General features: G+C 51.7%; 9 protein-coding genes across 9 annotated transcripts; 4 read left to right on the top strand and 5 right to left on the bottom strand.

Moving 5' to 3' along the window:
- Window positions 1-158: 158 nt before the first annotated feature.
- GMORB2_6493 (alpha-1,3-glucosyltransferase) lies at window positions 159-2,194 on the top strand (the record flags this gene model as incomplete). Its single annotated transcript, XM_035468463.1, has 3 exons — window positions 159-396; window positions 476-1,958; window positions 2,167-2,194. 3 exons carry the CDS (start codon window positions 159-161, stop codon window positions 2,192-2,194), a joined length of 1,749 nt encoding a protein of 582 aa, XP_035321597.1.
- Window positions 2,195-2,644: 450 nt separating this feature from the next.
- On the bottom strand, window positions 2,645-3,050 carry GMORB2_6492 (large subunit ribosomal protein LP2; the record flags this gene model as incomplete). Its single annotated transcript, XM_035468462.1, has 2 exons — window positions 2,645-2,815; window positions 2,892-3,050. 2 exons carry the CDS (start codon window positions 3,048-3,050, stop codon window positions 2,645-2,647), a joined length of 330 nt encoding a protein of 109 aa, XP_035321596.1.
- Window positions 3,051-3,835: 785 nt separating this feature from the next.
- Window positions 3,836-4,960, top strand: GMORB2_6491 (SPT2; the record flags this gene model as incomplete). Its single annotated transcript, XM_035468461.1, has 2 exons — window positions 3,836-3,841; window positions 3,905-4,960. The coding sequence occupies 2 exons, from the start codon at window positions 3,836-3,838 to the stop codon at window positions 4,958-4,960; spliced, it is 1,062 nt and encodes a 353-aa protein (XP_035321595.1).
- Window positions 4,961-5,720: 760 nt separating this feature from the next.
- GMORB2_6490 (Nuclear fragile X mental retardation-interacting protein 1 (NUFIP1)) lies at window positions 5,721-7,758 on the bottom strand (the record flags this gene model as incomplete). The annotated part of the gene is made up of 2 exons (XM_035468460.1): window positions 5,721-6,633; window positions 6,701-7,758. The coding sequence occupies 2 exons, from the start codon at window positions 7,756-7,758 to the stop codon at window positions 5,721-5,723; spliced, it is 1,971 nt and encodes a 656-aa protein (XP_035321594.1).
- An 871-nt stretch (window positions 7,759-8,629) lies between these two features.
- GMORB2_6489 (uncharacterized protein) lies at window positions 8,630-9,494 on the top strand (the record flags this gene model as incomplete). Its single annotated transcript, XM_035468459.1, has 4 exons — window positions 8,630-8,641; window positions 8,716-8,814; window positions 8,885-9,201; window positions 9,275-9,494. 4 exons carry the CDS (start codon window positions 8,630-8,632, stop codon window positions 9,492-9,494), a joined length of 648 nt encoding a protein of 215 aa, XP_035321593.1.
- A 148-nt stretch (window positions 9,495-9,642) lies between these two features.
- GMORB2_6488 (Integral membrane protein DUF106) lies at window positions 9,643-10,640 on the bottom strand (the record flags this gene model as incomplete). Its single annotated transcript, XM_035468458.1, has 4 exons — window positions 9,643-9,821; window positions 9,888-10,049; window positions 10,114-10,508; window positions 10,594-10,640. 4 exons carry the CDS (start codon window positions 10,638-10,640, stop codon window positions 9,643-9,645), a joined length of 783 nt encoding a protein of 260 aa, XP_035321592.1.
- A 422-nt stretch (window positions 10,641-11,062) lies between these two features.
- On the top strand, window positions 11,063-11,873 carry GMORB2_6487 (Microsomal signal peptidase 25 kDa subunit (SPC25); the record flags this gene model as incomplete). The annotated part of the gene is made up of 3 exons (XM_035468457.1): window positions 11,063-11,099; window positions 11,165-11,448; window positions 11,520-11,873. 3 exons carry the CDS (start codon window positions 11,063-11,065, stop codon window positions 11,871-11,873), a joined length of 675 nt encoding a protein of 224 aa, XP_035321591.1.
- A 237-nt stretch (window positions 11,874-12,110) lies between these two features.
- On the bottom strand, window positions 12,111-15,885 carry GMORB2_6486 (DNA repair/transcription protein MET18/MMS19; the record flags this gene model as incomplete). Its single annotated transcript, XM_035468456.1, has 5 exons — window positions 12,111-13,106; window positions 13,188-15,403; window positions 15,485-15,547; window positions 15,604-15,741; window positions 15,798-15,885. The coding sequence occupies 5 exons, from the start codon at window positions 15,883-15,885 to the stop codon at window positions 12,111-12,113; spliced, it is 3,501 nt and encodes a 1,166-aa protein (XP_035321590.1).
- Window positions 15,886-16,872: 987 nt separating this feature from the next.
- Window positions 16,873-23,678, bottom strand: GMORB2_6485 (Major Facilitator Superfamily; the record flags this gene model as incomplete). The annotated part of the gene is made up of 8 exons (XM_035468455.1): window positions 16,873-17,804; window positions 17,862-18,204; window positions 18,261-18,531; window positions 18,618-18,863; window positions 21,840-22,780; window positions 22,831-22,888; window positions 22,955-23,283; window positions 23,337-23,678. 8 exons carry the CDS (start codon window positions 23,676-23,678, stop codon window positions 16,873-16,875), a joined length of 3,462 nt encoding a protein of 1,153 aa, XP_035321589.1.
- Between the last annotated feature and the right edge of the window lie 1,854 nt (window positions 23,679-25,532).

The following is a 25,532-nucleotide window of genomic DNA, read 5'->3' as shown; positions in this document are numbered from 1 at the left end:
CCAACTGAGCTCTTGGCTTTATCGAGCTCCGTATCCACCAATGCTGATATCTCCACGGTGGCATTTGCTAGGTCAATTCGCCCTCCTCAACGTCCAGAACGCGGCAAGCTTGCGCAAAAGAGAACACTCCTTCTTTTTGTCGCATCAGTCTTGTGAACATGGCGACACCAAGGTCATCGCCACACAAGCCCAGGCGCAAGGGTAAGAAGAATGACATTGGTCCCGACCGGCCGACCGCCCGCTTGCCGTCCGAGACTCTTGTCCACGCTCCTTCCTTCTCTCTGGCTGCCTTTCTCTGGCCCGCCAGGACCGCATCGTCAAAGTGGGAGGTTCTCATTCCCATTTTGATAGTCGTCGGGCTCTTCCGTTGGTCTGCTGGCTTCTGGGGCTACTCAGGTACGGCTCAATCAAACAAGCTTGAACATAAAAATAGCCCATCAGCAGTCATCTTGTCCAACTAACATTTCTTTGCTAGGCTTCAACCGGCCCCCCTTGTACGGAGACTACGAAGCGCAACGGCACTGGATGGAGGTGACGACTCAACTCCCCATCTCCCAGTGGTATTTTCATGATCTTCAGTGGTGGGGTCTTGACTACCCTCCTCTCACGGCCTACCATAGCTGGCTGCTCGGCAAGGCCGGCGCTTTGTTAAACCCTGAGTGGTTCGCCCTTTACACGTCGCGCGGAAATGAGGATGCCAATCTGAAGGTATTCATGAGGGGCACCGTCTTCGTTTCCGAATACCTCGTCTATATCCCCGCCGCCGTCGTCTGCATCCGCCGGTACAGCCGTCTTAGCGGTGTTGACACATGGACCTCGTCCCTTGCCCTCGTCGCCTTCCTGATGCAGCCGGCTACCATTCTCATTGACCACGTCCACTTCCAGTACAACACAGTCATGCTCGGACTTGTCCTTGCCAGCATGTCCAGCATCCTGGCTGAGCGGTACAAGATGTCCGCCGTCTTCTTTGTCTGCGCTCTCATGTTCAAGCAGATGGCTCTATACTATGCCTTCACTGTCTTTGCCTACCTCCTCGGCTCGTGCCTCCGGCCTCGCATCAGTATCACCCGTTTCCTGGGAATCGCCCTGGCCACCCTCATTACATATGCCGTCACCGTCCTGCCGCTCATCCTTGGCACACTGTACGACTCGTATAGGGGAATCGCTGCGCTCGAGGGCCCTCTCCCTCTATTCCCCTGGCTGGGTGACTTTCTGGACCCGAACGCGTTCTACTACCCCCTGGTGCAAGTTGTGCTTCAGGTGGTCCACCGCGTCTTTCCCTTTGCGCGCGGCCTGTTTGAAGATAAGGTAGCCAACTTCTGGTGCGCTCTGAATGTGGTTCTCAAGCTCCGCAGCTACTCGCCCGGGCTCCTCCAAAAGGCCGCATTGGGTGCCACGTTGCTCTCCGTTATCCCGCCAAATGTCATCGTCTTCCTCAGGCCTCAGAAGGCTATCATACCTACGGCATTTGCCGCCACAGCCTGGGGCTTCTTTCTCTTCAGCTGGCAGGTCCACGAGAAGAGCGTCTTGCTACCCCTCATGCCTATGACTTTATTGCTTGCCGGAAAGCAAGGAATGAGCAGGGACGTCCGAACTTGGGTTGGATTCGCCAATATCCTGGGCGCATGGACCATGTTTCCTCTCTTCCATCGCGTCGACCTACGCGTTCCCTATACCGTCCTCACCCTCCTTTGGGCCTATCTTCTCGGTCTCCCGCCCGCATCGTGGAGCGTTTACTCCCCCAATAACGCTTCGTGGGCCCAAATTCTTACCGCCATTACCCACTGCGTCTTCTACGTCGCCATGCTTGCTTGGCATGTCGTTGAGACTTTTGTGCCCCCACCTCTGGACAAGCCGGATCTATGGGTAGTAGCAAACGTTGGGGTCGGCGTTACCGGATTTGGACTCTGCTACTTGTGGTGTCTCTGGAAGCTTCTTCAGGATAGCCACATCCTCCCGTCACGGACGAAGTCTAAGAATAAGTCTCAGTGAAGTGTTATCTGGCTTGCTTGCAACTTCACACCACACACACGCATACACATACGCACACAACATATGCAGTGATTTTTAGAATGATTCGGAATGGCTTGGGGATGGCTTGGGGATTGGCTTAGGAGGGAGTCGGAACAAAATGAAAAGGTACGGTATGGAAAGGAAGGAATACAGCATGAAGCCGTCTTTTCAGAGGCCATAGCCCTTTGCCGTGGCTTGTGTAATTGATATCTATTTGTTTTAGACAGCGGAGCGCAAAAGATACCCTTGATAAAAGTAACGAGATGTGGCACCGCTGCAACATATGTACTAGTACGATACCCGCATTTGTTCCCGGCACACCACAACTGACGCACTTGCAGTACAATATGCACATTATTACTGCAGCTGCGAGGCTACTAGGGTTTATAGTGGGCGGACTCAAGATGAGTGGTGGAGAGGAGAATACACATCGGTATGAAAAAAAGCATTGGAGAACGAGGAGAGTTAATCATTCCATTAGCTGGGTACCAAATGGAAGCACCTCCCAAATCCTAATCCGAGAAGAAACCGTCCATAATGCAGCCAAACATTTGCCTTGTCCCCAACTTGCCCCAGACCATCCAGGTGATTTTTTTTTTCTTCGTAGTTACAACTAGGCGAGGTGAGGCGCTTAGTCAAAGAGACCGAAGCCCATGTCATCGTCGGACTCCTCCTTCTCCTCCTCCTTCTCCTCGGCCTTGGTCTCCTCGGCGGCACCACCGGCGGCAGCGGCACCAGCAGCGGGGGCAGCAGCACCACCAGAGGGAACGGAAGCGAGCTTCTCAGAACCAGCGGCGATGAGCTATAGTGGTGTATGTCAGTATGCAAACGAAATGTTTGGATATATCTATAAGATGGAGAATGGATTGGGATCGTACCTCGTTGATGTTCTTGCCCTCGAGCTCAGAAATGAGGCTATCGAGGCGGTCGCTGTCGACCTCGATACCGACAGACTCGAGAACGGTCTTGACGTCGTCGGCCGAGGGGGACTCGTTGCCACCAAGGGTGAGGAGGAGGTAAGCGGCGATGTGCTTCATTTTGATGGGTTTTTTTCTGTGCGATTCAAAAGGTGCTTCTGTCAGCCCGCCGTCGGTGTATTTCGCAAAGAAGGTTGGGGCGCCGCGAATCGCAGATAGTAATCTGAACAAAGAAAGAAGGCAATGGGAGGGATGAGACTCACTGTTGGTGTATGGGAACACGGGAATCAATCAATTTAACCGCAAGTTGGGCGGAGACTGAAACCTTCGGGTTCTGGAGGTGGTTGTTGATGGGTTGAAAGAAGTTCAAATTGGGTGAATCGCGGGACAGAAAGATGCACCTTTTTTCTTTTCTGTGGGCGCTAAAAATGACCTTAGGGCGGGGGTACGTACCTTATTTTTTCTATCTTCTTTCTTTCCACTGGTGGTGTTTACGGTGGGGCTGACTGTACCGCCACATATATGAAATGAGGCTCCGGCTCTCACGTGCCTCAGCCTTGGCTTGTGTGGTTTAGAATTGTGGCGTTCGTCTTTTGTTTGTCCTTCGTTTCTACCAGCGTCCCCCCCGGCGCAGCCTGGCCATGATACCCAATCCAACATTATAGAAGGAGAGCGGTGTTGACGTGCCATGGCCAGAACTCCGTGCTTCATACTCCCCTGCCTATGCGCTGTCGGTCACCGCTGAAAAATACACCTGTTCCAAGCATCCTTCGTCCTCCTCACTACAATTTTCCCATCAGTTTTTACTACCAGACTTGGCAACCCGCCCATCACCACGGTCAGCCAGCAGTGCACCTTTTTCTTTGACCACACAAACCCTCTGATCACCCCTGGGCCCGTTCACGATGCCGGTTAGTCTTCCGTTCCTGACTGTAACCCTGTTTGCTTCTTTTACTGACTAATTTCCCCTTCAGATCAGCGATCTTCTCAACTCCATCAGTGGCACCACGCCATCTGTCACTAAGCGCAAAGCCGAAGACGACCCGAAACCCGCATCCAAGATAGCACGAAAGTCGCCTCCGCAGCCGTCTTCGAAGCCCGCCCAACCACGTCCGCAATCAACCAATTCCCCGAAGACCATCTCGCGCCCTTCTAATGGATCTGGTTTGGCGCCGAGACCAGGGCCGACTACTTCGCAAAGAACCTCCGCCAAGCCACCCGTGTCGGTCAAGCCTTCATCATCCCTCGCACCCACGGCTGATGCTTCGAAGGTCCCACCCAAGAAGGGATCATACGCCGAGGTGTTGGCTCGAGCCAAAAAGGCCCAAGAGGTTATGGGGCAGGTTGGAAAGATTCAGCACAAAAAGGCGGACAAGATAGAAAAAGCGGACAGGAGGAAGGCGCCCGTGGGCAAGGCGTTCGCTGGAAACGTTCCTGCTGGCAAGGCTCCGACTCGCACCCCAGATCAGAAGGCAGGCGCATCATCAACGGGGTACCAGGGAACCGCGAGACCTTTGCAGGACCGGGCAGCGGCCCCTGGCGCTCGCGGAAGACTGCCCGCTAAAACAGGTGCCCCGAGACCATCTACTGCCAAAGAGGAGTCCGAAGTGCCGGTCAAGAAAGTCAAAAAAGCGGCCACAGCCACCCTCGGCTACACGGGCACGGCCCGCCCCTCATCCTCCAACCCCAGGAAGACGCAGAAGGACCAGCCTCGCGGAGGAGCCCTGCTCAACAGGAAGCCCAGCCGGCCCAGCGGCTCCGGGCGCTCCCACTACGACGAATACGATGAGGAGCTCGACGATTTTATCGAATACGACGAGGATGAAGAGGAAGATGTCGGGCCTCGGTACGATTACGCGTCAGACGGCTCCTCTGACATGGAGGCCGGTATTGACGAACTTACTGGTGAGGAGCGTCTTGCTGAGATAATCGCCCGCCGCGAAGACATTGAGGAAGAGCGCCGTGATAGGATCCGCAAGGCTGAAAAGGCTGAACGTTTGAGGAAGGCTATGGGCGGAGGTCGCTCCTAACACATGCACTATGGTGATAACAGATCTCTTTTTTTCTTCTTCACATTTCTCTTTTTGTCAACGGCTTCTCTCCTCTGCGTTGCCCTTTTCTTACTCTCCTTTGTTACATTGTGCATTACACGGAAGGCGGTTGGCGTTTTTTACATATCCCTTGAAGCATTTACATGCGCAACTTTCCACTTTTTTCAGTTTCGTTTAACTTCCCCTTTTCTCTCTCTGTTCTTGTCTAGTTGTCAACAGCGTCGGAGCTAGGTCTTTCACCATATAATTCCTCTATCCCCTAAGCTCCTCTCTTGTACTTTTGCTCATCTTTGTTTATTTGCTGGAATGGGCGAGACGTCCATCGGGTTATAAATTGGATAACAGCGTAGACTACCAGTTGAGGCACCTCGCCAATTTTGCGAATCAAGCTCAACAGCCTGTGACATATTTAAAGCACGCGACCAAGCAAAATTCGCTCGTGAAAGAAAACAGGTATTATGCAAGTATTATACGGGGGATGGAGGCTGTTCCAAAATATAATATATATATATATATATATATATGTATGTATGTATGTGTGTGTGTGTGTGTGTGTGTGTGTATGTGTGTGTCAAGTAAAATGTGAAGAAATAAAGGTGTGGCTACGAATAACGTGGGGTTGAAAACGTGGCCCAATTTGGACATGAACGATAACTCGACAAGAACAGTATTGCTCGTCGGAACCCTTACAACCAAGGTTATTCGATAACAAGGCCAGCACAAATCGAAGGCCACATCATCAAGGCAGGCTATCGCTCGGAGGCTTCTGGCCATTGGTGTTCCCATAAGCCTCCTCAAGCCAGTCTTGCCCGTTCTGATTCTTGCCATTATCGACACTGTCGCGGCTCGTGATAGTGGAGGAATGGGATTGCTCTTGGCGAGGCGAAGGCATCGGCTCTCTCTTAGGAGGCAGCGGGGGCAAAGATGGGGGCGCAGCAGGTAACAGGCTGGTCTTGGGAGGAGGGTAAGGGAGAGAAGAAGAGTTGGGCTTGGGTGAAGGAGTCGGCGCAGCCATTGGCACAGAAGGCGAGGGTTCATCCTGTTCTTCCTTTTCAGCGTGGCCTTCTCCATCCTTGACTGTCGCCTCCTTCTTGGACATGATGCCCTTTTGGCGGAGATACTGAATAGACTCGAGGATGGCCAGGTCTTCCTGCTCCTTATCGTTGAGGATCAGGCGTTGTTGGATAGTGAGGCGTCCATGGTTGGCCTCACGCTCCTTGAGGTTGGCTTCTCGTACCTGGGTATCGTGGACAAAACGACACTTGCTCTTCTTGCCACATGTGCCACCTGTCGAGAAGTACTTACAGTGCCGACTAATGTCGGCCCTCTTTGCCGCCGGGGGATGTGGAGCTTGAGGGTTTGACACAGACGTAGGAGCTTTAGAAGACATGACTTCCGGTTTGTCATCATCTTCCGTATCGTTCAATGATAGGTCTCTCATTTCGTCGCCTTCGTCTCCAGGTTCTCTCTTGCGCTTGATAGATGACTCCACCTTGGCAAGTTGCTTCCTCAACTTATCACGCTCTCGGATGAGGGCGGAATCAGCATCCTCGGCCTTTCTTTCTTTTTCGCTAGCCTTCTTGGCCTCTGCACGCGCCTTGGTAGGGAAGTTCTTTCTTCGCTCGAGCAAGAACTTGGCAAGATCGTCGAGCCTGCCACATTCATGTTAGCGGCACATTACAGAATTCACGTCTGACTGACATTAGGCCCGCCACTTACTGGTATCTTTCCTGGCCCAAGAGCTGTTCAAGCGCCTTCTCTTCCCCTTCGTCATCCTCAGATTCAGACTCCATTCCCGGCGTAAGACCGAGCGTGTTTGTTTTACGCTTCTTCTTTTTGCCAAGGTTTGGATTGTCCGACTTTTGTTTCTGATGCTGCTGGTTCTGGTTCTGGTTCTGGTTCTGGTTCTGGTGCTTCTGATGCTGCTGCTTAGCCCCACCACGGCCGTCATGATTATTGTGCTTGTTGTGCGGCCTGCCTCCACCATTGTGACCTCCTCGACCCCTGATGTTTCCACCTCTCTGAGGTCCGCCTCCTCTCCCACGTCCAGGGCGATGACCTCCGTCATGGTAGTGTGACGACTGAGACGGAGGGGGAGGGGGAGGGGGAGGGGCGCCGTATTGGTATTGGGCTGGTGGGTAGGCCGGGAGATAGGAAGTGCTCATGGGAGGTGGTGGCTGGTCATGCCTGTACCTCCCATCATTGTAACCACCCCCTCGTCCTCGACCACCTCCGTACGCCGGCGGTTGGACGTGGCCCTGGCTGTTCCAGTGTGCCGGCGGCGGTTGAGCTTGGTAAGGCTGACCGTATTGCTGTGGCAATGGGGCATAGGACGGCTGCTGGGGATATTGGGGGGCAGCATAGGGCTGGTGGGCATAGTTGGGGTGATAATTAGAAGACGATATGGGCGCAGGAGAATGGGCAGCTTGAGGGGGCGTGTGCGCTTGATCGGGATGCCACTGGGCTGCGTGGGGAGGCGCATATGCACCTGCGACCGGCGGCGGGTGTGCGCTTTCGTAGGGCTGGGCTGGATATGGCTGGCCTGCGTAGGCAAACTGCGGCGGCGGCGGCGGCTTGCTGTACTCGACTCGGGCTTGACTGCGGGAGAAATGGCCACCTCGGCCACGACCACTTGGTCCTCCGGAGCCTCTATTGCCCTGACTCTGACCCTGACCCTGTTGAGAGGTGTAGGAAGGCCCCTGATTCGGAAACACAGGTCGCTGTCCGCCTCCTGCCGAGGGCGGAGGAGGGGGAGGTCCGTACCCGTAGGCCGCCATTATAAGGGAATCGACCGGTGGCTGCAGGTTGATGTGAAAACGTTCGCAGGGATGTGGAGCGATTGGAAGGAAGTAACGCGGCAAGTGAATGGGTAGTCGTTCTCGTAATGACAGATATTGGGAAACGGAAGGGACGGCCAGGCGCAGTGACTAAGTGAGGGAGAAATTGCCCAGAGAAAGCGACTAAAAAATCCGACGTCGTATTATACGAATAAACCTATACCTGCTTGTCGACGGACCAAGAGAAGATTTGGACATAAATGCGGCAAAAAGAAAATGAGATATGCACTCGTACAAACTCTATACCAAGAAATATATGATACTAGAAAGCTTAAGCTACAAATATCCTGTGATGCTTGCTGTCCTGTCCTTCAGCACCAGGCCATGATTATGTAACTTTCCACATCTTGCCCACCTTACTTTGGCGGTATGCGTACGACGCGTCCAACGTACCGATTGCTGTTGAATCAGTTAACCAAATATGCCTTCCAATACTATCTACGGGATTTTGAAATATCTCTCCCTATCGACTCAGACAATCATTCAGCGAAGATAGAGTGGATGAGCTGATGTTGAGGAGCGGCACCAGTACGAGTACATATGGTTGAGAGTGCCGAATAAAGTAGGCGGTGTGGCCCATTTTCTAAAAAGGCTAATCCATATCAGGAAAGGCGCACATCGCACTCACATTTTCTGCCGCCATAGTCTTTTGACTCTTTCAAGATCACAAGTCAAAAACGGGTAATGTCAAAGATTCTATGAGCCGCTTATCAAGGCGTGAAAGACACAGTCTAGTTTATGAGGCTGTGTGCAATGAGTCTAGTACTGTATCATCTGCGGTGACCCCGTCACGCCTCTTCACATTTACGTCATGTTCATCCTGGTAAGAAAGCAGATTGCTCTATCCCCCACCAGCCCATTGAGAGGTCTTTGACTCAGGACTGACGCCGTCATCAGACCAAGATCGCGGACTTGGTGCAAATTGCACCATCCGACTTTTCCAAGAGGAGCATAGATGCCATCGAGGATAATATCAATGCCAAATACGCCAATAAGGTGCTGATATCTACCAACCTTTCTTCCCATCCCTGTAGGCCTGTACTGACGCAGACAAACACACACACAGGTAGTTCAGAAAATAGGATTGTGCATATGTCTTTACGATCTACTCTGGACATCTGAGGGCCTTATCGGTCATGGCACCGGTCTCGTCAATGTCAACGGTACAGCTATCCCTCCGAACCAAAGCCCAACCAAAGCCAGAGCTGCCATCCCTTCTAACAGGTGCATAGTCGAATTCCGCATGGTGGTCTTCCGACCGTTCAAAGGAGAGGTTATGCTAGCCAGGATCCGCAGCTCCACGCCGGCTGGAATCAATCTGCGAACAGACTTCTTTGACGACATCTTTGTTCCCTACGAGGAACTGCCCTCGGGCGCCGAATAGTAAGAACTGGCCTTGTAGCCGCTTGGGAAATTCGACTGAGAGATCTGGCTGACACCATATCTACCATCACAGCAGTCACAGCGAACAGCTATGGATTTGGAATTTTGATGAAGAACGCCTCTTTTACGATACTCACGAAATGGTTCGTTTCCAAGTCATTGACGAGGAGTGGCACGATCAAGCGCCGGCGGGCCCATCACAAGGAGACAATGCCACGGTTGAGACGCCGTACAGGATCAAGGGCAGCATGGCGCGCGAAGGTCTTGGCGTATGCCTGTGGTGGGACGCATAGGCGGGCTTCCCAATTACATCAGAGAGGAAGGGAAAGGAAAGGGAAGGGATCAATGGCAGTTGGAAAATATACCGATGTATTTACCATTTACTAGATCGTAATGCTACATAAGCTGTATCTGCGCAGCCATCGCACCTTGAGATGAAGCCTACGAATTGAGTGTTTCAAGGAGACGGTCCTCGACATCATCTAGGACCGAGTAGTGCTCCACGACAGCCAAGTTCTCGGCTTCAGCCTTGAACTGCTTGTCCGGGTCCTGACCGGGGCCAGCGGCCATAGGATTGGGCATCTGCTGCGCCTGCATCTGTTGGTTGAGCTGGCTGGCAGCTGTGTGGAACGAATATTGTTAACGACGGTGGTTACGAACAGGATAGAAGAGCCGGCTATACGTACCGTTGTCACTACCGAGGAGGAAGACGTAGACAAACTGAAGGCCAAAGATGCAGAGGAAGTACCAGCTGATGCTAGACATCCAACGGGGGTCCATGTCCTTGGTCTGAACGCCGGCCTGGAGCATGCTCTTGAACTTGATGGTGAGGGGGAAGGGCAGTTTCACTAGGGATATCTGGTCAGCAAGTCTAGTGTGGGCTTGGGATGACAGGTCATTGATGAGACGTACTAATGACGTATCCGCTAAAAAAGGCATTGATCCAGCTCATGATGAGCGTGTTGGGGATGATCATAGCCATGTTGTTTTTCATCATGCCCATCATGCCATCCATGGCAGACGGATCCGTCATCGGGTTCGCAGGCGGCTGGCCCCTGCTCTCTGGATCCTTAAGGAAGACCCCTAATTCGTAACCAGTGGTGAGATAATCGCGACGGGTCTCGAACGAAGACTGCGAAAGGACGTGGTGGTTGGTGCGTAGAAAGACACCGCGACCGAGGGATCGCTGCTCACGCATGGCCTTGAAATCGAGCTTTTTAGGGGCCGTGGCCATGAGAACGGTGGCATAATGGCGCAGAACACCCGTGAGTATCATGACAATAGAGATGGGCATCAGGATCCAGTAGCTAGAGAGACACAAGTGGTCAGCGACAGATGATAGCAGTGCCCTCCGGTGAGGGGAGGGAGGGGGAAGGACTTCTCTCAACGTACAACAGCTGGGGGTCCCTGTAAAGGGTCTGCACGGGGATGTCGGCCATGACTGTTACGCTTGAGAGAGCCACTGGTATTATGGATGCGATCCCGTTCTTTGAGTGAATGGTTGGAGGGGAGCTATCATCGAGTAATTTGGACGATGCAGTTGGCGCAATAGGCAGACAGAGCACCGTGAGCTACTCGTAGCTGATGGGAGACGGAAATTTACTTCCGCCGGTGCCGTTCCATGCCTGTACCCTTTCCTCTTCCAGTAGAGGCGGCGCTCTGTGCCCCCCACCAGACCATGCCGCCTTACAACGGGTATCCACAAGGGACCTCAGCTGTTTTACGTAGGTAGCCTGTACCGGCAATTATGTACAGGCCACCTTTTGCCGTCTAGACCTCCATTCCACCATTTGATCAACTCCGGCAATTACAATAATCTGCCCTTGGACGAAAACGCGGCCTCTCAAAGATTCGTGCAGCCATGGCGTCCGAAAAGATATCACTTTACAACCAGGCTGGTAAGTCGCGCCACCTTGGCAACTCGGCCCTCTGGATTGCCACCAGCTCAACATGCGCAACGCAGATCTTAAGAACACGACCGACGATGCCGTTTCGAACTACCTCAACTCGCTGGGCTTCACTCAGAAGCACACCATGACCGATGTCCGTCTCGCCATAGGGTACAGTTCTTTCGCCGTCGCTACCGCCTGCTTCCTGTGGGATTACAAGCTCGGCTTCGAGGACACAAAGACGTACACGGCCGTCGCCGTGGCTCTGTACACGCTGTTGCAGGGCGCCCTCATGCTCTGGACCGGTAAGATTGAGGAGGGCATGATATATCAGGGCATCGCACCCTCGGGAGAGCAGGTATGTTGAGGGGAGGGACAGCTGAACCGAGAGCCCACGTCCTCGGCTGACCCGGTCACTACTTACTGCAGATCTTCATCGCCAGCTCCTCTAAAAAGTTCGAGCCTGTCTATAACCTCAAGATCAGCATCGGCAGCACCCAGAATCCTAGCAAGAAGCTCGAGATTATTCAATCTCTAGAAATATCTCGCTCCTTCACTGAGTGGTTTGACGAGACAGGTCGCTTTGTCGCAAACCCTTTCCAAGAATTCCTCGCCTCGTCTGTCCCCATCATTGGAAAGGCAGACCCTACGCGTGTCAAGTCTGCGTCGCAGGAGCTGATCGATGCCAATCCCGAGCTCCTCGATGCTATCCTCGCCGGAGACTCTATGGCCGATGCATCGGGAGCCGTCAAGAAGACGGGAGGAAAGAGGCGAAAAGTTTAATCGAGGGCCCTCAGATTGGGGCGGTAGGGAATTGTGAGAGGATTGTATGTACTAAGAGCGTTCATATCCTTCGAAAACATCACACTCTAAGATTTCTGCGGGTCACTTGTCGTAACAATGTGTCTTTGGATGCCTGTTTTTGTTCTTTGTCATGGAACTACGTGTCTACCGATACTCCAAAAAAAGACTGATATTCTCGGATTTCTGCGTCCTTCAAAATAGCTCTTCCCTTCTAACTCACTGCATTTCCCTCCAAGATTGTCTTGCTGCGCGCGCCGACTTCCTCAGTTCTCGAAATGCGTTTCCGCAGGCTAGTGTCAACTCCCTCTCGACGCGTGCGGTCAGGGGCAACAGGTGTCTGGACTCAAACAGCTTGGGCAGAGCAGCCATGATTTCGAGGGCAGACTTCCCGCTGGCAGCACGCGACTCGTCAAGCACGTCGTCTGTTGTAGCAAAGTAGTCAGCCGGGAGCCAGTCTAGTGGCGCGTGTGGCTTCTGCGAGAATGTATTGACGCAGATGGTGACGATGCTGGCTAAGTGTGGCTCTCCCTTGGCTGGAGCTTCAGCGAGGATGTTCCTCAAGCCCTCGAAGGCAGCTCTGACGTCCGGACCCGTGCTAATGGTCTGGGCCACGGTGATGGCGATACGCAGGATATCTTCGGCGTCCTCCTCGTAGATGGCGTAGTTCATGTGCTTGACCGTCAGAAGAACGGCGATGCTGCAGTTGGTCCTGATGACGCGGTCTGTTACAGCAGAATCCCGGCCGAGCGCAATGGCAATCAGGGGCTTACCCAGCTCTATATACATTTTTTGCATCCACAGCGGCTTCACAATGGCATATCCATCCTTGGAAAGAACTTTCTGCTGGGCAAAGATCATTTCAAATCGCCGAGCAAGATGATGGCCGATCGTCGGAAGCGTAGGGCTCACTCGAAGCATCCGCAGGAGCCCCTGTGCCTGCTTTCCACTGTAGCGTCGAAGCATGCCTGCCGCAAGGGCCACGACCGATGTAGCCTTGTCCAGCGTTTCGCTAGCATTGGATGATTTTTGGGTGACGACCAGATCGCACTCCTTATCAACAGCCGCCATAACCGTCTCAATGGTCTCGATCTTGTGCTTATTGGCCAGGATGGCAAGAATTGACCGTGACACGGACGCTGCAGATGCACTGGCGAATTTGTGCTGCGTGGATATGCCGCTGATAATCAGATGTTGGGCAACGCCGGCAGTAAACTAGCACGCACATACGAGTCAGAATAAGATAATCGCTGGGTTACGTGGGAAGATTACAAGCGGAGGGGAGAGATAACGTACTAGTCGGGAAACAGCAGCTGGGCGGAGAGCCTCAAGTATGCCGAGACAGAGGATATTCAGTCTCTGCGATGTCGCCCAGTCCCAGGAAGAAGTCTTGTCGCCGGGGACAACCGATATGAAGTCATCACGGAACATGTGGAGAGAGTATGCCTCTGCACCTATAGCCAGCTGTTGCCCTTCGCTCATCTCGTGGAAGACAAACCCAGCAAGCGTACTGACGAGATACAGGTATTGGCTCTCAGCCGGGTTATCAGACGTATTGAAGTCATCGCTGAGCTCGAGAGCTTTCGTTTCCGACCCTCCATAACTATTGGCTGTCTTGGTAGCCTTTCGATACAGGTTGCGTGAAAAGTGTAGGCTGATGAGCAAAAAATCTCCATACACCTCGGAGATGGACTTGGAAGCCTCGGTTGATGTACTAGATCCGGGCTCTTTGAGTGAGGGGTACTTTGCCTCAATTGCAGGTAGCCAGTCGCCTTCCCAGGAAGCCTTGTCTGACGCGATGTCATGGCTTTTGCAGGCATCACTGAAGCAACGAACGGCGGATTGAAGCCCGGCCACAAGAGCGCACCAGACCGCCACACTGGCTTTTATATCAATGGCGCTGACCAGCTCCCTGTGTAGCGACGAAGTGACGAGGATAAGATTGTTCAATCCACCGACTGGAGAGGCGGAAATTCCGGAGCAGCCTACATATGCCAACAGTGGGCAGAGAGTTTGCATCATAGGCACAGCCTGGTCTCCCTGGGTGATCCAGCTGGAGTGCATCAAGTCGACCCCTCTCTGCACCAGGTGAGCAAATCCAGAGGGGTATGCGGTCACTGAGCGCTGCAAGGCTTCTATCGTCTTGTTTATCAGCTCATCCGAGGTTTGGGATTGAATATCGGTATTTTCGCCCGTTACTTTCTGGATGATGATGGAGAAGAGAATGTCGCAGATCTCAGAGCATTTATCACCAGGAAGTAGCCAACCCCTGGAACGTTCCTCCGAGGAAGCATACGCTATGGACGGCTTCTGGTAGACAAGGGCACCAGCTCCCTGGACTGCCTGTGTCGCCAACTTCAGATCGTCCTCTGATGCGTCAGCCTTGACTCCGAGCTCAATCGTGTTCCGGTATACGTCGTCATACAACGACTTGAAGCTCTGGTCTATGGCATCAAAGTCGTTTCTCTCCTGCGCAGCCATGTCTGCCTCCACCAAGAGTATCCTGGTCTCGAGGATGACATGCAGGAGCTTGAGCAAGTCCTGGCTGTGACTAGGCCCCTTGGGATGCCTCAGGTTCTCCTTGATGTGCGTGATCGCCGGAGAGACCATCAGTAGAAACGACACTGGTGTGGCACTGAGGACACTGGTGATGAGACGCCCAGCAGCTGCCATGTACACGGTGTTGGAGAAATCGTTGACGCAGTCGCGCGTCACCATCAGCGAGTAGTCGCGCAGGTCGTCTCCCTTGAGTCGCGTAGCTATTGTCTTGAGAACCTCGAGCGTGGCCCAGATTGTGTCCTCAATCTCCCCGTTACGCACTTCGTACTTGAGGCTGTTCCATAGCCGCTCGACGTACGGAGTTACCGACCGTGTCGGGTTATCGTACTGCTCCAGACAGGCTTTGATGGTCTTGAGGATATCCACTTTGACATTGACCGTGACACCCTCCCCTTGGTCAATCTTTCCGAGTAGGAAAGGTATAGTCATGGAAGACAGCTTGTCGCTGGCGGTGAAGCACTTCCGCAGTTGCGACTTGAGCTGCTCCGGGGTGATGCCGCTAGGAGATGTGCGCGGGAGCGAGATGGGGAAATATGCTTTGAATGTCCCAAACACCTGCTCGATGACCTCCGTGGACGGCGAGTATCCGCGAAGGAAAAAAGACTGAATGTCGAACCAGACCATGAGGCAACTGGGATCCCTCTCATTACTGCAGAGTTGAAGCAAGTCGACCATGAAACCAGCTGAGGCGCCGTACTTGTGCTGTAGAGAGCTGGCGATCCCCGGTGCCGTGATAAGCGAGCGTAGAAGCTCGAATACTGCCAGCCGTGTCTTGGATATTTGGCGAGCAAAGTCGTCCCTTAGTGCGCACACCTTCTGGATGACAGTATCGGCGCTGGAAGGCTGGAATGCCTTCATGGCTACGATGCGCGAGAGAGCTGTAGCCGAGGGCAGGATGCCGGCCTTGTGATCGATGTCGAACATGGCGCCAAAAAATCCGACGAGCAGTTTCACTTTTCAGTAAAAGATGCGTGTCAGTAAGCCGATGAACATCATTCGTCGATGATGCGTGCTGCAAGACGCTTATCGCTCACCTTGGCTAGGTTTAAGGATATTGTCATCCAGGTAGTGAAGGGTTCTAGACAAGAAGTCCAATGCTGCTTGGCATTAGCACCTCCGTTTCCTCTCGAAGCTCCGTCGTTGGAAATCTTACCCTTGGCTCTCCCTGTCCAATCCGGTGTCTCATCGCCGTCGGTCATAGCCTCATCACCACTGGCCCCGGGCATCCAGGGCTGTACCGCCTCCACCCAGCGGGCTACCGGGTTCGAGTTGGCCGAGCCACTCTGAAGCTCTATGATGAACTGTCAGTATACAGTTTTTTGGGGGTCACGAGATGGAGACGTATACCAGAGGCCGCTTTCTGAGCAATCGAAGTCAACTTGGCCTCATCGTCAGCCAGGACAAATTCCAGAGCGAGCTGCCGAAAGTCGGCCATGGCGAGGCGCCTCAGCAAGCCGTCTTCTTGTTTCTTCGCACAGAGGTCTTCCGATGGAGGAAGGTAGAGCGAGTGTTTCAAAGTATCGGCGGGGGAAGAGAGCTATGACAGACTCTCCTCGATCACTTTTCAGTTTTTTGGTCGAAACCGATAGCGGCGTGTCAAGGTGGATGAAGAGTGTTTGGTGGGGCAATCGAAGAGTTTGGCGGGGCATTGGCATTAGCAATCCTGGGAAGGTGTTTGGTGGTGGAGTAGGCTTCGTTGATGGTATTAATAGTCCACCCTGGACCGCATCTTGTGGTGCTTCCTGCTGGCGACAACGCACGATGACCCGTAGACGTGAATATAGTGGTCTCTGCCTTCCCGTACGGCCTAGATCGGTCTGTTTATCTTCATTGCTTAATTATTGAAAAGAAAGGAAATCTATATCCATAAGGCTATTTATAGATGTAAGTGTGGCAGCAGCCTCTGCTTAGTCATGCATCATTGGGTACCACACTAACCACAGTTCCTTGAACAGTCAGCTTGAACAGCGTCTGGGGGTGATGACAAGTCAGTAATAATAAGAGGGAAAGTCTTCGATACCAATGTGAAGAAGAATAACCATTGATATTGATTATAGGTCTACTCACTCGTATTGATCAACTTGAATACACCATGATCTCGCTATTGCCTTGCTGCATGTACTTCTTAGGTACAGACATGTAATGTTATACGAGTAGACGGATGCAGTAGTCATTGATGCTGCCATACTTCATATATTCTACTCAATAGGAGTAGTATCAGAGATAGAGACGCAGTTTTCACTGCACTACATATTCTGTGACTGTAAAAATAACTTGCAAGAAAAACTTCCTGCCCAGGTTACGTGCATTGCGTTATATATATATATATATATACATGACGAGAACATGAGAAAGAGAACATCCTTAAAGAGAGGTCGCGTACTGGCATCAATAAGTAGAGTGGTAGTGAATATACACAGGCCTAAAACACCATGCCTTTTGTTTGCCTGATCCTCCTCAGATCGAGGTTTCTAATCAGAAGAACAGCGACAAACGTCAGAGCCATGATGCCAGTTCCAGCTGCCAGCATCCTCGTCTGTGAGTAACCATACGCCCTCTGGATGCCCAACCTCTCGGGACTGCCCATCTCATAGCTTAGCTGCTTGGTAAGATCCTCATAAATGGCATCCACGTCTGACTGGGATGTTTCGGGAAGGTAGCGCCGGAGAGCATTTTCAAAAGTATTGGTCCAAATCGCACCCGAGATGGTGTTGCCGATTGCACCGCCAAGGTTGCCAGCCACGTTCAGTAGAGCAAGCACCGCGGCAACGTTCTTGTGATCTGCTGCTGCCAGAATAGCGACTTGCTCGCACAGTATGAAAATGCTGCCGCCCATGGCGATGAATATCTGGCACATGACAACGTATCCGATGTCTTGGGTCGGCTGCCTGAAGTGAATCATCAGGCCTTGAGCAAGAATGTACAGGGGAACTGCAATGTATAGCAGCCATTTGAAATAGCCAGTCTTCCGGATGCCGAAACCAACTATGAGTAGCAGTACACCCGATACGACATCAAAGGTGTTGCTAACATATCCGGCTTCCGCGAGGCTGAGGTTGTTGACAACTTGAAGGAAGGAAGTAAAATAGCTGTTCCAGCAGTAGTAGGAAACCTGGTACGTAATGTCCAGCAGGCATGCGCCAACGACGGTCCTGTCGACAAGGAGTCTGGCATCAATGAAAGGGACAGGTGCCAGGAATGTCTCATACAGCCCGAAGATCACGAGAACGACAAACCCGACGACGATCATAGCAATAATGTATCCCGAGGACCAGCCGTTCGGGGCCGAATCGGCGAGTGTGAATGGAAGGAGGAAGACGGTGAAGCCGGAAGAAAATAGCACAACGCCAAGAGCTTTTGAATGTCAGCAAGATGCACGATGGGGATGTTTTGGAAGACACTCGGGCGTACCATCGAACTCGAGAGCATAGTGCCATATATTCTGCAGAAGTGTCCGGCCGCTTCTCTCCCTTACGACGAGTTTCTGTTTCTCGGCCCTGTGAAGGTGGAGTTTGAGGAGGATGAATAAGGGTGCGGCTACAAAGGGGAGGATTATAGCGAATGCTCCGAACCCCCACCGCCAGTTGATATCGTTGTAAAATCCCTCTGCAGCCTTGGGACCGGCAAAAGCAGTGATCATGTATGGTGAAGAGGTGAAGGCAAAAGCAAGTGCACGGTTCTTCAGCTGGGAGGTGTCGGCAGTGATGACGTCGATACTGTAGGTCATGCCGCCGAAGCCGATCGAGTAGAAGACCTGAGCGGGCCATCAGTCCTTGCTACACCACGGCTCTCGCACCGCATCAAGCTTACCTCTGCAGCACAGAAAGTAGAGAGGCCGTGGGAAGTGGCCATCAGAACCAAGCCTAGCGTAGCAAAGGCAACCATGACCAGGAACCCTTCACCGCGGCCCCAAACGTCAAGCATTTTGGCCATGGGTATGTACACGGCCGCTGCCATGGCGTTTGCAACAATGTAAATGACTGTGAGCAGGGAATGCGTCTCAAAGTCGCTCGTGACGAAAGCCACCAGACTACCGAGAATGGTGGACTGCATGGCATTGACAAAGTACAGCAGGAACATCCTATAAAGATCTGTTGTAAACGACGTTTGCCACCATGTGTGAGGGCGCCCGGGAGAGCACCCTGGGGAGTACGAAGAAATACACACAAGATGAAGACTGCTACGAGAGAGCCTCTCGACCAGGTGGCTGTTACGGCCTCGACATCTTGCACACCGCGCTGTGCGTCTGGGCTGACGATGTCCTCGAACGCCTCTTTCATATCACCAAGTTCGGCCGGATCTTGGGGGGAGCGGGCAGTATTCTCGTTTTTGCCTTGGGCTACCTCATTGGTCATGTCGGGAGCATTTGTCGCGGCCACGCCTCGGCGAAGCATAGAGCGGAAAGTCATAGTGCTGGTGCCTCAGGAATACGGCAAGAGGTTTTCAAGAAACTGCCCGTATCTTCCAACATCAGGGGATGATCGTCAAATATATACTGATTCGTAGCCCCCCCCCCCCCCCCCCCTACAGGTAAGTTCGTACCCGCACAACGACTACATTGACTGTCTTCAACAGTCTGGTCTTCAATAATCGCCCCATAGACATCCGCCCAGAACAACGGCATAACGCCGAGTGGGGTTGAAATGCGACGGAAAAAGTCCAGATGCATCTGATTAGATGGATTGTGACACCAGTTCCCAGGCGTGACTGCGTATCCCACGGAACAGACGGCAAACGAAGATTGCTGTACCAAGCCAAAAACTGATGCGGCCCGGCTCCCGATTACTGTGCCCAGTTATAAACCGTGTCAGCGTCAACTAGTCCGGTTTAGTTATTGGCTTGCGTTCTGCCGGGAACTTGGCATACGTAGCCTATTCCCGCTAAAGGCAACATGTAGGTGGAGTTGTATACTGGCTACGGCGTGTTATCTTTACGAGTAAGCAGGTATCTAAGCAGATATCCGTAATACTACACATACTCCTACATGTGATTGAAAAGATGCACTTGCCGTGGACCAAACTCCCACTTGTTAAACACCGCTAGTCCATAAGCCTCTTTAAATGGGAACGGGTTATTGTGACAATTGACATTTGTCCTGATTGTGTTTGCAGCTAGGGGGCCAACTCATACGAAAAGGTAAACGGGTTCATAACAAAGGAAAGAAAACGAAAAGGGGAATAGTATCATATTACGTCTCTGAGCCCCACAGCTATAAATCCACATTGTTACGTCGCAAGGCGGCCCCTGTTCATACACAACAAACCATGCTATAAAATGGGACTTCTTATAGTTCTATAATACTCGCATCTATACGTATCACCCACACTAGGCAGGGTGGCATCTTGACTACACCCCCGATTGGTTGACATAATGCCAGTATTCCTTCCGGTACGCCTGAAAATGCTATGTATACTAGAAGAATCCGGTGCTACCCACGACTATGGCACTGAGAACGAGTCTAAGACTAGAACTCCAATCGCCGTATTGTTTTTCGTCACAATATTACCAAGGCTTAGGATTTGATGGGCACTATTAGTAGATGTCTCTATTGCTATATGCCGCTCAAAACAATGAATGATGTATAAGGACGTGTTTTCACTCCATGTAAATCTAATGGACTAAGAATACACTCAGTGCCACTCACTGCGTAGTTTGTGAAGAGCTTAAGCGGTGTGGTAATCCATTAAAACTGAATGGATCTTGGAGAGGGCATCTTTGAAAGGGGGGTCAGGGCTCGAACCTTGGTCACCGTTCGGCCAGTTGTTGGAAACCCAAGGCCCAGGAACCTTCGGTGCGGACTCTGATCTTTTGGTTGAAGTTCGCACCAGAAAGCCACTCAATGTCTGTCTCCTGCGTGACTGAATCATAGAAGAAGCTGCCTGTAGGTACCATTCGTTAGAGAGAGAAAAAAGATAAAGGGTGAGCAATAAAGTGTTTTTCCGGCTTCCGTAAAAGTAGCAACAGTACGGACGCTGGTATAGAGAATATTTTCCGCCCCGGTCGTCACCTGCCCGCCTATGTACAGAGATTAAGGATTGGCCACCGTTGACGAGAAGTTCCCGGTTTTTATTTCAAACAATGACGTCTCCTAGGCGGTATAAGTTGAGCCCCGAAGCTTGGTCCTGGTTGCTTGCCCGTAGGCCGGCTGGAAGACCGTCGCCGTCAAAACGCCATGAGGCGTGGTGTTGCCAGCGTTTTTGGCGCTGGCACATGCTGGATCTCCTGGCCGGTGAGGCAACGACAGCCCCAGCACCCATCAAGACAGCTATGACAGTGTGGGCGATTGACCTAGCCATGGTTCTTGGCTCACGCACAGTTATGGAGTAAATGAAAGCCGCAGTCTACGGAATACATATGTATGCCTTTGTTGGAAACATCTTAGATACGTGTATATGCTGTGCATGCAATTCTAGAATGCTTTAACGAAGCACGAACACAGAAACTTCCCAACATCCAAACTTTTGTAATATGTGAGCCGTACGCGAGAAAACGCAGACGAGATACCGGCAGATGTATAAGTGGACTGTCTTTTCTTCTCTGAACAATGCTATCTATTCAAGGTCATGACCGGCTTTTAAGAGGTTAGTCCGAGGTCTAGTCACGTAAGCCACGTCCATATTTCGCAACCCTAGTTTCAAGGTACACCGGGTAACTGGCACCAAGGCATGTTGGAATAGTAGAAGCGGATATTAACGTGGACCCAAATAACTAATGCTTACTCCGGAGTACCCCGTGCTTGTAGCTCCTTGGCATGACAGAACTGTGGTCCTCGTCTGTGGATTGAGGAATGCGTACGAGTGCACCGCAGCATGTAACAGGGAGGGTGAAAAAGGAAGGTGACAATAGCAGATTACGCAAAGTAAGCTGACCTCTTCCCCTTTCCATTCTCAATCAGCTATCGCAGAATCTGACGATGGTGGGTGGCCTTCCAAATCGAATTATTGTCCTTCATAACGTGTAGTGTTACTAACGCAGATACCCTATGTGCCGGTCCTACACAATGTGCTTATAGAGAGAGGTACCGTACTGCATATTGCATTATATGAAACGTAGTAATAAGCTCAAGAATCCCTTGCGCAGAGGAACTTGTGATGAGCCAAGATGCAACGATTCAAGTCAAGCACACGAAAAAGAAGCACAATAAGAGCAGATATAAAAGGGAAAAGGAGGATGATGGAACTACTACTGAGACCATGGAAGAATTACAAGACAAATTGTTGATATTGTATTTACAATTTCGATAATGAACAATTAAATATAAACAGCAGAAAATGCACTAGATGAACAGGAGCCTATTTCAACCTCTGACCTCGAACAGACCTCCACTCGAAAAACAGGCTACAGATGAAGCTCAACCCAGCCAAGGCGATCGATGCCGTAAACACATACCTCAGCGCTTCATTGTACTCTTCAACGAATTCAGGCAAGGTATCCTTGGGCACGAACTCGCGGAAGGCTGTAGCACCGCGCGTAAAAACAGCCTTGATATCGACGTCTGGGAACTTCGACAGAGTGGCCTCGCTAAGCAGGTGACTCTGGAAGATGGTATTGCCGACAGAGATGAAGATAGACCCTCCAAGGGACTGGCATGCCACGACTACAGCAGTTCCAATAGCCATTTCTTCCTCCGATAGAACTGTCTGGACTGCTGTGAAGCCTTGCTGGATAGACAGCCCGAAACCAGCCGCCACGAGGACTTGGAAGCCAGCCCATTGGGCCGTGGTCGTCTCGGGGGACAACAGTGTGAGAAGTCCACAGCCAACCGTTGCGATCGCATTTCCCACCAGACAGGGAGGCACATAGTACCCCACCGCAGAGACGAAAACTCCAGCAATGACGGAGAAAACGGCGTTGATGACGAAGTAGGGAATCATGTCAACACCAGATATGAGGGCACTCTTTCCAAGAACTCCTTGGAACCACACCGGGAGGAAGTACGACTGTAGCAAGAGTGCGCCGTAGACAAAGAAAGCCATTCCAGCGGCAGCTGCCACGGTCCTCCGACATATGATGGAGGGCGGGATAAGGGCATCGTCCTGTCTGTACCAGAGCCAAACACCAAAGAGGATTGCGGTGACACCAGATCCGGTGAAGAGGCCGATGATCAGAGGAGAGTCCCATGCCGCTCCCATGTTAGCTTCCTCCGAGGCATAGAACAGCATCACAGCGGCACCCAATATCATGGCGTTGCCAACGAGGTCAAGAGACAGTATCTTCTCTTTCAGAGGCTTGTCGCATGAGCGCTCATTTTTCGAACGATAGCAGATGAAGAACGCGATGATGGTGAGCGCCCCGCATGGAAGGTTGATGTAAAAGCACCACCGCCAGACCTGCAACGTGTCAGGAAAGCAACAGCATGGACAATGACGACGGTACCTACCAGGAAGTCTGTGAAAATTCCACCAAATAGAGGGCCAACAGTAGCACCAACACCGAACCTTGAGGTCGGATTAGCGACTGAAACGAATACACGAAGGATGTGTAGGGTAATCAATAGTACTCACATGACTCCGACAACAGCCGTGTAGATGGGTCGTTTCTGGAGAGGGACAGTAAAGGCAACGACAACGAAACTTCCAGTCAGTATGCCGGCACTTCCAAAGCCTGCAATTGCTCTCCCGATGATGAGAGTCGTCGAGTTGGGAGCAACTCCGCAAATGAGGGAGCCGATCTCGAACACGGCAATGGACGCGAGATAGGACCATTTGGCGGAAAACATCGTGTACACCCGACCATAGACGGGCTGGAATACTGAGGCAGTGATGAGGTACGTGGAGCCGTACCATCCAATATCGCTGGTAGACTGGAACTCTTCCGTGATGTAGGGGATGGCCTAAAGGTTGTCAGACTCCCACTACAACACCTGCGGCTGGACGAGGCACATACCGTAGTGATGACCGTTCGGTCTATCGAGATGATGAAGACAGCGAGACAAATAGCCACGGAGAGGAGAAACAGTGACCACCCTTCAAGGTAGGTGCTCGATTCCTCTGCGATTTTACTTTCCGGGTGCTCTTCCTTGGTCTTGGTCGTATCGGCTGTAAGGCACTGGCGGCTGTGGTCTGGGATGAGGGTACGGTCGGAATCATGACGAGCATGGCTGAATGAGGCAATGCTCTGCGACGAATTCATCTGCATGAAACTCTGCATGGACTTCATGGATTCAATGTCGTGACATGTGTCGAACTTCTCCTGGGTTTCCGACCCATGTTCAGGTAGGGTAAGCATGATGGATGTCGACGGGGAGGGTTTCCGGTTGCTGTGTTGATTTGTCGGTATCTGTATACGAGTCGGCGTATATGGTATGATAGATGATATTAGGCAGGCATGGATATTAAAAATTAGAAGAGAAAAATGAATATACCACAGGTAGAGAGAGAAAGAACGAATGAATGATGGTTCAACGAGAGGAAGGGTGGACAGCAGAAATATGGCTGGTTAGTGGAGGCAGGACTCCTTTATGACGGTCAGGACCTGCAACGATAAACAAAATGCTTAGGAATTGCCGACGGACAGGAAAGAAACAAGCCAGTGTCATCTTGTACCACCTGATCATACTTATTGGAAAGTCCGAGATTTCGGGGTCTCACGGTTGAAACTAACCGAAGCCCGTCAACCTGTGTAGAGATGTATTGGAATGCCAGCTGCGGTCGGGCAATTGATATCCCTCCAATAAACTCCACCACCCTCCTGATTCTTGGAGTGCCCACCGATCATGAGCTTGTACGGGAGAAAAGAAACGATTTCTAGCAGTAGTCAAAGTGCGTCGTATTTACACGGGGACAATACTGAAGTATCGCCGATGTACCTAGATACTACACACTGTGGCCGAACATGTGGGTACATAGGCATATGTCCCGTCGCACTCGGCGGCCTTGCATTGCGCTAGGGGACGGGAAGATGAGGCTCACTCAATCTACATGGACTAGTCTCGAGACGGGCCAAACAATAATTGACATTAGGGGCGTGTTCGTCATCCTCAAGGATCAATAGAATATGATCGATCGTGTATTCTAACCTTGAAATATACTAGATGTGGGAGAAGCCTGGCGTGGGTCTGTAAGGGACAAATCATCTCTCGTTGAAGTCGACAATGACCATTCTATGACACACAAGGGGAAAGCACTAGGACCGACAGCCCAGGGATAAAAAGGCCCGGGTGAGGTGAAAGAAACCGCCGGGTCGGAGATGCGGGCAAGGGCGCATGAAAAAAAAAATGAAAAATGAAAAAAAAAGCAAATACTTCACTGTGCGGTACAGATACGAAGCGACGAGACATCAATGAATGGGATCCGCACGATTCACGCCTCCCTGTTTGCAATACGAGCTTCACCAAGCACGCGCCTAAGGACAGCAAAACAAACAACAAAGGAAAAGGGGGAAGATGATAGTGATTTTGCGGCACTCCATAAAGATGTCGAGCCTATAGGTACTTGCATCCAGGGATGAGACAAAGATTGTATAAGACATGTACTTGTACTTACATCTGCAAAGTATTCGCAAGCCTGTACGGAGTTACAATACCTGGAGGGAGGATGTACGTAGACAGCCGTACAAGGTTGCAGTGCTAGCCAGGATTCATATGACAGCTATGGCAGTGAGACGGCGACGTCCATGCTCGGGGAGCTCTCCTTGCTCAAGTTGGATTGCCAAGCTCATAAGCGAGCCCACAGTTGTTGAGTCGTGACGTGTTGAGAGACATGCATCGGGCGGTGCAGTTGCCTCAGAATCCACTACACCACACACAGGCATGCGCTGGCACGCTTCTAGGAGGTTGAATGACGGCGACTGTGAAGAGAACCATCACGGGTTGCAAATGGTTGCGGTCATTCTTGCGATTGCCAATACACCACAATTTCTGTGTCGGAACATTGTGTCGGTTGATCCGGATAGCCATGCGACTGGTCTCCCAAGATTGATGACAATCGAGTCATATCGATTAAGACTGCTTTGCTTGTACACTGGAGCCCACGACGCACACAGATTGGCCACCGACATCCAGCATGAAATCCGTTACATCTGTCCAGTACGATAATTCCAGGTAATCACCACAAACAACTTATATGAGGGTATAGCATCTGT

This window comes from Geosmithia morbida (genome assembly GCF_012550715.1).
Source record: "Geosmithia morbida isolate 1262 chromosome Unknown scaffold_6, whole genome shotgun sequence".
NCBI lineage: Eukaryota > Fungi > Ascomycota > Sordariomycetes > Hypocreales > Bionectriaceae > Geosmithia > Geosmithia morbida.
The sequence above is the reverse complement of the archived record's forward strand: the minus strand, read 5'-3'. Positions and strand labels throughout refer to the sequence as shown.